Source organism: Ipomoea triloba, chromosome 9, assembly GCF_003576645.1.
Source record: "Ipomoea triloba cultivar NCNSP0323 chromosome 9, ASM357664v1".
Taxonomy (NCBI): Eukaryota; Viridiplantae; Streptophyta; class Magnoliopsida; order Solanales; family Convolvulaceae; genus Ipomoea; species Ipomoea triloba.
In genome coordinates this window covers 24,456,258-24,466,777 of record NC_044924.1, presented here as the reverse complement: position 1 = coordinate 24,466,777, position 10,520 = coordinate 24,456,258, and the positions used below count along the sequence as shown (strand labels likewise).

At 35.9% G+C, this 10,520-nt stretch overlaps 1 protein-coding gene across 3 annotated transcripts; it reads right to left on the bottom strand.

The window, feature by feature from the left end:
- Window positions 1-322: 322 nt before the first annotated feature.
- LOC116030846 lies at window positions 323-5,001 on the bottom strand. Of its 3 annotated transcripts, none has more exons than XM_031273196.1 (9): window positions 4,766-4,999; window positions 4,191-4,229; window positions 3,859-3,991; window positions 3,208-3,469; window positions 2,557-2,685; window positions 2,412-2,461; window positions 2,109-2,206; window positions 1,743-2,030; window positions 323-1,128 (listed from the first exon to the last, which is right to left on the bottom strand). In XM_031273196.1, exons 1-9 carry the CDS (start codon window positions 4,811-4,813, stop codon window positions 649-651), a joined length of 1,527 nt encoding a protein of 508 aa, XP_031129056.1. In that variant the 5' UTR covers window positions 4,814-4,999; the 3' UTR covers window positions 323-648. The 3 variants fall into 3 exon arrangements, with proteins under 3 accessions (XP_031129056.1, XP_031129057.1, XP_031129059.1); XM_031273197.1 differs by having other exon boundaries at window positions 649-1,128; window positions 4,191-4,226; window positions 4,766-5,001; XM_031273199.1 differs by lacking the exon at window positions 4,191-4,229 and having other exon boundaries at window positions 649-1,128; window positions 4,766-5,000.
- Between the last annotated feature and the right edge of the window lie 5,519 nt (window positions 5,002-10,520).

Below are 10,520 nucleotides of genomic sequence, written 5' to 3'. Positions count from 1 at the left end.
TAAACATTATTTAAAGTACTTTTGCTTCCATGGCTATTAAATTATTTTCACTTGATACTGAGTATTATAAGTATAATTATTTTTTTTCACATTTGGTCTACTGGGCCTAATTTCTTTTTTCTTTTTGAGTCATAAAGAGTCACTAGCGCCTCCACTGAAACTTGATCTCATGACCTTCCATATAAAAGAGTCACTGCATGTCATCTGAACAAAATGCGCTTGACTATTGGGCCTAATTTCTTATCACTAGTAACAAAATTTGTATATCTATAGTAATTTCAATTCTCTTGTGCGGACCAAACACACCCTGTAGCCTGAGTTCTATAGTAATTATACTAATTTCTTTTAACTTTTTTTAAATATCGTTTGAGCCAAATGGCAAATAATTACAACATATAAGTGGCATAAATAAATAGTGGGAAGAATTATAGTGTGACAGAATATATCCACTCGTTCGACAAATTCCAGCAAATCATCGCAACATTGATCAACGTTTCTCTCTCCTAACAAATTTGAACCCTCTGTCCTATACTCCTTTTGCATTTGATTGACAAGGCTATGAGAGTACATGCGAGTATGCGACCAAATTCCGACTCTTAAGCCCAGGACCAATAACTAAGGAAGAAAGCTATGTGCATATGCTTCAATTCACTCATCTTTTTTTGCTAGTTCTTGTCTTTTTCTTAGTCCTACTTCCACAAGTAATGTCAGAAGGGCTTCACAAACCTGAGAAGCATCGGCTTCTGATGGATCATCGTTCAACGACGAGTACACCATCCAAGCGTGGTCCAGTTTGCGTTTTGGCCTTACTACAACGGAGCCTGGAACTTCTGCATCACGGCACGTTACGAGCCCATCGCTCTTCTCACCGTATCTGATCTGAAGTAGCTGTGCACAAGCCGCCATTGCAGCGCCAAGGGGCATCACCACTGGGAGCGTCGTGGACTGGCCCGCAGAGAATGTTGGCAATTCTGCGTGTGCAACGCGGGATAGTGATGCCAAAACGGCCGGAGATATGCTGGCCTCTGTGTGGAAAGAAATAATGGGGAGTTCTCTTGGCAGTTGGTATTTCCTCAAGAATGCCTTCCTCTTCTCATAAGTCAAGTCTTCTAAGGATTGCATGTCTCCCTACAAAACAGCTGCCATGATTAGATTCCAGCCATTGATTGATTTGATGGCCAATAAATTAAGCAAAAGGAGAAGGCGCAATTAGAGTAAGCAAAATAAGAAAGTGCAAATAGTGTTGAGTAAGGGATCTCAATGCTTCGCCATTGTGTTTGGAAGAGTTAATACCAGTTGGGATCCTCCGAGTATAGTTAGCCCTAAACTTTCAATTTAACCACCCGCAGTCCTTCAACTTTCAAATTTAACCAACTATGGTCCTTCCGTTAGTTTAAGGGCAAAGTTAGGACCAAGGCTGGTTAAAAATTTGAAATTTGAAGAACCATTGGTGGTGTAACTTGAAAATTGAAGGACTATTGGTGGTTAAATTGAAAGTTTAGGACTAAGCATGCGGTGCTACTATACTCGAAGGACCCCAACTAGTATCAAGTACTATCAACTCGTGTTTGGAATATATAGAGGAACCATATATGGAATGATACTCATTCTAAGATCGATAATTTCCACCGACTTGCAATGGATGTATGAAATAGTAAAATATCAGATGTCAAATGCAGGTTCCGTTCACATGTTTTTCTAATTGTGGGTATATACCATAGTTATATCGCTAGGAAAAATACCTTGATCACTTTACAGATGATGATCTCCATAAGTTTGCGGATATTAACATAATCACCCAACTGCCCTTCTCGAAGTATATCTGAAGCAATTGGAGTACCACCGTATGGACTCTGAGTGAGTGCCAGCCCGGAAACCTTATCTTTCAAATCAGTCCAATAAATGGATAGAGCAGCAGCAGCATCTATCCCCCCCTTGCTATGTCCAAGAAGCAGAACACGTTTACCAGAACCCCAGAAGATTTCTTCAATATAGTCTTTTATCTCACTGGCATTTTTTTCCACCGATGCCTGAAGATCGCAGGTTTTTAGTACTGAAAACGATACTTGTAAAACACTACCTTGCAGAAAAGAAGGAAAATCCGGTACCTCACTGTGAATTTTGGCTATATGACAAGTGAGTCCCATTTTTGAGAAACTTGTTTTTGTATTAACAAAGTAAAGTGGCCCATGGTTGCTGAATAGACCTAAAGACAGCAGAATTGTGATGAGTTAACAAATCTAAACTATCAGACACTACAACGTTACTACCCCTGTATGGCTGTATCATAGTGTAAAAAGCCAACATCATGTGGGCAGCTCATAGAGGGAGTATAGAGTACTGAAAGCCATATTTATTCGAGTAGCCAAAAGTATTCAAGCCTTATTTAGAACAAGTATTACTGTTGCTACCTGGTACCAACAAGTATACCACCGAGTTTGGCAACCTGTGCACACCATGCCTGATGAAGAACATATACAAGGTCAAAAATATTAAAATATAGTCAACAGATGTAATCACATAAATGACTAAAATGAGTAACAACAAAAACAGTACCTAATAGCATCAAGAATCTCCAAAAACCTGTCAGTCCCATCTTCAACTGGAGGCATTTGTGGATCACGTTGCATCCATCCAATATCATCAGCGGAGCCACGGACTGTCCTCTGTACTCTTTCAATAAGACTACAAATCAGACATACATATGATTAATCACTGTGCAACCGAGGAAGATGATTAGAATTCCAACCAACAATGATTTATCAAATGTCTTTATGAGCAATTATAAATAGTGTGATTGCCGGATGGTAAACAATCTGAAGTAATCAGTGATTTGAAAGATCCAAAAATCTATGGCAATGGAAAGAACAGAAAGATCTAATAGATTCTCCATTAACCCTTGGAAATTCAAGTTTATTTTATAGAACTAAGGAAGAGAAATAAAGAATTCATAGCTTTGCAGTTTTAGTTATTTACAGGTATAAGAATACAGTTCTTGTAAGCAAGGTAGAAGAAAGCATGTAGCATGTACACTTGCATATATGTATATTTCTATGACAATGTGCATGCACTAAAATTAACAGGACAAGTGGTAAACTGAGTCCATGACACCTAAAGTAGTTTGTTATATTAAAAATGAGTTCCAACTTTTACATATAGATCTGCAAATCAAGACAAGTTACAATAAGAGCTATAGATGCTCCATACCCTTGGAAAATGGAAATTCCATTTCGATTGGATTGAGTTGACGTCACAATTGCACTAGAATTTAGCAATGAACCACTTTCTGATTCAGCTGAACTCCTAGGTATTCCTTCATGGACAGAAGGAACGTCAGCTGCTTCATGAGATGATTCTGAAGGAAATGTAGTTGCACCTGAATAAGTATAACTGCAGCTAACAGATCCTCCTGAATCTCTAGATTCAAATGTCACCATTTCCTGTTCACCAGAGTGTCCAAAGGCTGGGCCTGAGGTATCATAGTAAAATAATATAAGTAATATAGTGCTAAAGACCAAATCAATAACCGGGAGAGTGGAAGTAGCAAATGTAGGGTAGAAAGAAAGCAAAATATTACATATATTAAAGCAAGTGATCAAGAACCAGAAGGAAGGCAAGCAAACTACAGCAGTAGTCGCAATTATATCAGTTACAAACTCATGCAAATGCAATAATGTCTACTGCATGGTTCAAGTTTCTAAAGTTGCCAATATGCACCTTGGATTACAGATAATGCATGATAATTAACAATTTATAGAAGAGAGATTTCCAAGTGAATGTAAAAAGAGGGAAACATAAGATACCACATACATACACATCACCACCTGAAAAAGAAAGGATTCTATAAGAAAACCTCACCAGAAAGATCAGGGAGACAGCTTGTAAACAGAGAAGTTTTTTCTGCGAGAAAAGACGCTGCTTCATTAAGTCTTGGCACAGAAGTGAAGAGTTGCGGAAGGAGATTGTCATTTGTAACGGAAGCGTCATTTCCCTGGCAAGAAATAAAGGATACTATGAAGCAAAAAAAGTTCAAGAGCAAGAAAAACTCCATAACATAGGAAGCTAATTCTTTAATTACTCCAGATATATATAGGCATGCACAATTAAGAACAAAAATGCACTTTTTCTTTTTCTTTTGTTTTTGTTTGGTGGGGGAAGGAAACAATGAAAGGAAGTATGTCAAGTACTACCCCAATGAAATTACTGAGATCCCAGTAGCTGCCTTGCTGCTGTAAGAAAAAAAAAATGCAACTGATGAAAATCAGAGAGGATTATGAACTGTTTAATGAACCATCTACATTTTGCTGAAAAGATAGAACCCTTCAGGCCAAAAAGGCAAAGAACTAATGCAAACCAACTTGGAGAGCATTACATCAAAAGACTAAGACTACAAGAGGACTAAGATGGATTATGAAAGAAAAGAGGCACTAAGTACCCAGAGTCCAGCAGAGCAATTCTGCTACTTGTACATATTAATAACAGACAGATCAGTGAAATTAAGAAAGGGAAAGCTAAGAATGCCACAAGTAATCAAGTATCCACCACCACCAATCTATAAGATGATTCCAGAATTCAACAATTAAGTGTACAGGCAACTGAATTAACACTAATAATTCGGGGATTTTCCCAATTTAAGCTCTTACTAATAACAAAAGGGATTAAGGGATTCCTAACTGGAGGTTTCATGAATCGCTTCGGAAATGAAAATAAATTATAAAATGAATAAATGCCGATAAAATAAGGGAAAAAAAGTTTGAAAATTCACCACCAATGGCTGGTTTGACTCCCTGTCATCAGTATCTCTGTCGTCCATAGCTGAAACCCCCTGATTAAAAGGTGAAAGAATCCAATATAAGTCGGTGAAAGTTTTACCCCTAATTAATGTCGGAGATCTTCTAAACAGTTTATAGATTTCCGTTTCAGAAAAGAGAGATCGAGATGCACAGAGAGGCACTTGTATTTCTTAACTGCCAAGGGATATCAAAGTTCGCAGAGAAAATTGATTTCCGAAGATGAATAGGAACGACGTCGTTTATATTTGCATTGAGCTTCTTGCAATTTAACGTTGACGGTGCACTGTTGAAAGTTGACAGCTTCGCGCTTGTGGGCAGCCCAAAGTTGTTGAGTAACTTGAATGTTTGCCTATATTTAGACCTAATAATTTTTGGAACTATACGAAATTGATGTAGATGTAATGTATGTTTATTTTTGGATTCTTACAATTTTTTTTTTAACTATACAATCGAAATTGATATAATATTTATTTTTGGAATCTTAATATTTTTTGCACTATACAATCACACAATATGAAACTGATATAATGTTTATTTTCAGATTCTTAACTTTTGGGACTATACACTCAAACAATACAAAATGTGTGTAATATTTATTTTTGGATTCTTAACCTGTTGATAAGTGGCTAATTGTTCATATTTTCATCTTGTATTTTAACTTATTTTGTTTGTCATTTGTTATAATTTTGGTCAAAGTATTTATTATTTGATTCATTTGTGTGTTTAGGAGTAATTATTGATGAATAAGATGATGTGAATGATTTTTAGAGCATTTTGAAATTCGGATGCATTTAGGGTGTGTTTGGTAGCTTTTGGTGTTTGGCTGTGCCTGTAAAATGCAGTCAACGGAAAACAATTTCCGTTGACCAAGGAAAATGAGATTATTTTTCCAGAAAATGATTTCCGGATTTTTTTTTCGGAAGTCATTTTCCGGACTTGGATTCAACAATTTTTTCGGCCAAAATAGCCACATATGTTACTTTTTAAAAGAAATATTATTATTTTATATATTATTATTATTATTTTATATTTTAAAAAAATAATTAAAATGTAAAATTATACAATTTAATTCATTTTCCAGAAAATGAACCAAACACACAAAGAAAGTTTTCCAGAATGTAACCAAACACCGGAAATGAAACTGTTTTCTGAAAAATGACTCATTTTTCAGAAGTCATTTTCCTGCTTTCCAAACACACCCTTAGAGTCAATGGGGGCAAGGTGATCTTGTAGCAATAGAGTAGGATACAACACCTCTTGGAGAGTTAAAGAATGTCATTTTCAATGAAATTTTCCTTGGTTGTTTGATTTGTGTGGTTGAAGGTCCATGTGTCTAATAAATAAATGCAAGAATTGTGACTGGCAAAAGGATTCCATTTGTTGACAGATCCTCCAGATATAGTTAGAAACCTCCTACTTGATGATATTGCTGGATACCCCTTGTGGTGAAATGTGTATTCTAATAGCTAACTACTGTACGTGTATTCTTTGGGTGACCCCCTTCCAATAAAAAAAAAATGCAAGAATTGTGTAGCATAAGGCAAAATGTGAGGTTGTGAGGCTTTATCCCTTCCTTGATTTGAAAAAGGAAAAATATGCAATTGTAAGGATGTGGAAGAGATAGTTCATAAAAAGAAAAAAAAAAGTTATTGCAATCACCTTTACTTATGAGGTAGGAAAAGAGATGGTGAACCCAATTTTGCAGGAGTTGATTTTAACTACTTCCAAATCTATAAGTCTATAACTAAATCTATGATGGGATATTCAAAACTTAAGGAGAAATTATAGAAGTTGTTAAAAAAGTAATGAGGTGAAAAAAGTCACAACTTGTGAAAATGGAGGCTTAAGTTATACATTGTTGCTAGCTATCTCTATTTAAGAATAGGACATTGGAAATGTGAATGATGGTTGTTGAGACTTGTACATACTCTTGTATTATCACTTTGGCATGGTTCTTTTTCTATTTCACTGCATTCATGCCTTCAACAATAAGTCTTTTGGAACATATTTCAAGTCTAGATTTTGTGTGGAGAGAAACTTAATTTTCATAATTCGAGTGTTAGAGTGCATTCGTTGTGAGATTGTGTTGGTTTTCAGTGTGTTTTTGTTTGAAAGAGTTTCTTAACAATTTGCTTGACTCATTAGCTAGCACAAGATGTTGAAATTAAAATTTCATTTGATTCTTTTCATGAACATTTGTTACTTTTAAAATTTCCTTAATAAATCTTTTTGACATTGTTTGCTTGTCTTAGCTTTGATTTAAATGACTTTATTTGCTTGAGGACAATCAAATGTTTAGGTGTGGGGGACAATCAAATGGGGCATTTAAGCTTATGTTGCTTGCCATCCATTTGTTATAATTCTGGCCAAAGTGTTCCTTATTTGTTTCATTTGTGTGTTTGGATGTAATTATTGATGATTGAGATTAATTGAATGATTATTGAAGCATTTTAGATACATTAGAGTTAATGGGATCCAAGGTGAAGCAATGGCATATGATATATACAACACCTCTTGGAGAGCAAAAGAGTTGAAATTTCAATGGTCTTGATCATATGGACAAACGACCAAAGCAAAAGTGAAGCCAAAGAATAAGAAGTTGAAATTCTCGCACAATACTACCACTGCTCGGTATTTTTGTCATATTTCAACATAGGAATGTCCAAATGAAGTGATTCCAACGTCATTGGAAATCTAGCTTAATGATCTACAACTTTAGCATATCAAAAAGGCTAATCCAAACTTTTCAAGAGTGGACAATAGCCTAGAAGATAAATAAACTACATTGGAACTTCTATTCGATAGGCACAAGCATAGGCGTGGCTGTGCTTGTGCCCAATGCCTATGACTTAGTACACTCTTTGTTTATTTTTCTCTTGGCCATGAGCTTGACCATGGTCATGCCCATTCTAGTGCTTAGCACCCCTATCAATATTTAAGCACTATTTGATCTAATTTTGAAGAGAACTCTCCACCCTTTTATTCTATTATTTCAATTCTTTTCATTTCTTACTTAGTTTTATCACTAATTTAGTTTAGATTAACTTAGATTTCTTGTGCCTCTTCAATTTCAAGCTCAAGAACATTGTATTTACAAATTCTTTTGAATCAATAGATAAGTTTTATTTTTTCTTTCTATCTTGAATTTAAATTTACGACTTCATTTAGCTTCTTTAATTTATGTATTTATTGTTCTAGCATGAATAGCTAAATATCTAGGGCTTCAATTTGGTTTGATTTCTTGCTATTGATGTCCATTTGATTTAGAGTTAATTCTAGGAATAGTCCTCTGACTATGTTGATTTTTCAAAATTAGTCCCCGACTTTTAATTTGGACAATTTAGGTCCCTTGACTTTCAAATTCTTTCCAATGCTAGTCATTTTGTCAAATTTTGGTTAAATTGAGGTCAAATGAAGGGGTAAAATTGTCCGCTCACATGTTTAGTGTATTATTACTCGTATTTCTCTTGTACTATACGCTGTATATATGAATATAATCTCAGTCGAAGTCTCAATCGAAGCCATTAATCTCAGTCGAAGTCTCTTCGACTGATATTATATTCATATATATAGCGTATAGAACAAAAGAAATACGAGTAATAATACACTATATAGGTGAACGGACAATTTTACCCCTTCATTTGACCTCAACTTAACCAAAATTTGACTAAAGGACTAACATTGGAAAGAATTTGAAAGTCAAGGGACTTAAATTGCCCAAATTAAAAGTCGGGGACTAATTTTGAAAAATCAACATAGTCGGAGGACCATTGCTGGAATTAACTCATTTGATTTACATTGCCTAAAGAGAATTATTTGGACATTAGGGTTTGTTGTGTGAATTGAGTTTGTATTGATAATGTATATAATTGTATGGTTGAACTTGGAGTATATTTATTACTACCAGAGTAGAGCTTATACACTAGTCACACACGTTCACACACTTGATACCCAATACCAGAGTACTTGGGCGTTGGGCAGAGTATTTGCTTTGTGTCCTTGCTTAGACAATTTTGGCTTGAATTATCACAAGAGTTTGATATCCAGTACAAGAGTACTTGGGCATTGAGTAGAGTATTTGCTTTGTGTCCTTGCTTAGACAATTTTAGCTTGAATTATCAAAAGAGTGGAGTTCAAGCTGAAATTGTAGGTCTAAATAGTTACGAGAGTAGCATTTGGACACTTATGTACATCTTACATTCCCTATGCCTTGATTTAGTTACTCAATCTTGAATCCCGTATTTGCCATGTAGCTGGAAATTTAATAACAAAATATTTCGTTAACTTTTATTATTCTTAACTTACTAATTGCAAATTTTTTTAATATTTTAATAATAATAATAATAATAATCTATACTATTAATAAAAACAAAATCTTCCATTCTAACTTCCCGCCCAAAACACTCATATACTATTATGGTTTACGTAATATTGTAAAATATGGTAATACACTTCCTATTTGTACTACAATTGTAAATTAAAATGTGGTAATAGAATTCCTAATAAAATATATTCTTTTCTTACTTTTCTATTCGTAATACAATTCTGGATTAAAATTACTAATTTTAATAATACAGTACATATACTTCTCTGTAACGTAATCTATACTATTAATAAAAACAAAATCCTCCATTTTAACTTCCCACCCAAAACACTCCTATATTATTATGGTTTACGTAATATTGTAAAATATGTTAATACAATTCCTATTCGTACTACAATTGTAAATTAAAATGTAGTAATAGAATTCCTAATAAAATGAGTTATTTCCACTTTTGGTCCCACGACTATGTGACCATTTCCACAATTGGTCCCTGACTATTAAAATTTCCAGATTTGGTCCCACGACTTTTAAATCCCTACCACATTTTGTTAGTAATAATAATAGTCCTATTGTATAGTTTATAATATGTGGCTATAACTTAGTAATAAATCTCTTTGTATCCTGTAGAGTAGAAGAGTCTAGTACGTTATGCATAAAAGACTCTCTCTCTCTATAGTTTGAATTATTGAATTGATTTCTGATATTCTATCTCTAATCTGGTATCAGATAGCAATAGGTCTGGGCATCCCATTGTTTAATTTTCCCCAAAACAAACTTCCCGATGTCGACTCACTCCTCCGAGCGAACCGTCACCACCACCACGGTCCCCTCTCCGGCCGCCCAAAACAACCTCACCACCGGCCATCATTTTGTTTCCATTAAGCTCAATACCCGTAACTACCTCTTTTGGAGAACTCAGTTGATCCCGTTTCTCCATGGACAGGGGTTGCTTGGGTATATCGACGGCTGGGTTCCGTGTCCACGGCCACTGTCGCAACCACTCCTCTGCCGGCGAATTCCTCCGCGCCAATGAACCCAGCCACACCAAATCCCGCTTATACCGCATGGATACAACAGGATTAGTCGATCCTTTCCCTCATCATCTCATCCCTATCTGACGAGGTGATGCATCTAGGGCTAGGCCGGAGCATCGCCTGGGAAGTGTGGGATGCGATCACCTCGTCACTGGCGTCAACCACACGGGCACGTTGCCTGAGCCTCCTTGGCCAATTTCAGACACAACGGCAAGGGAATTCAACACCAGCCGAGTACCTGGGCAGGGCACAAATGATCGTCGAGGCGTTGTCGCCGGCTGGTCGTCCCCTGTCTTAGGATGAGCAAATTCTATACGCTCTCCGGGGACTTCGACCGGAATTCCGCGCGATGGCCAGCTCGTTATCTGT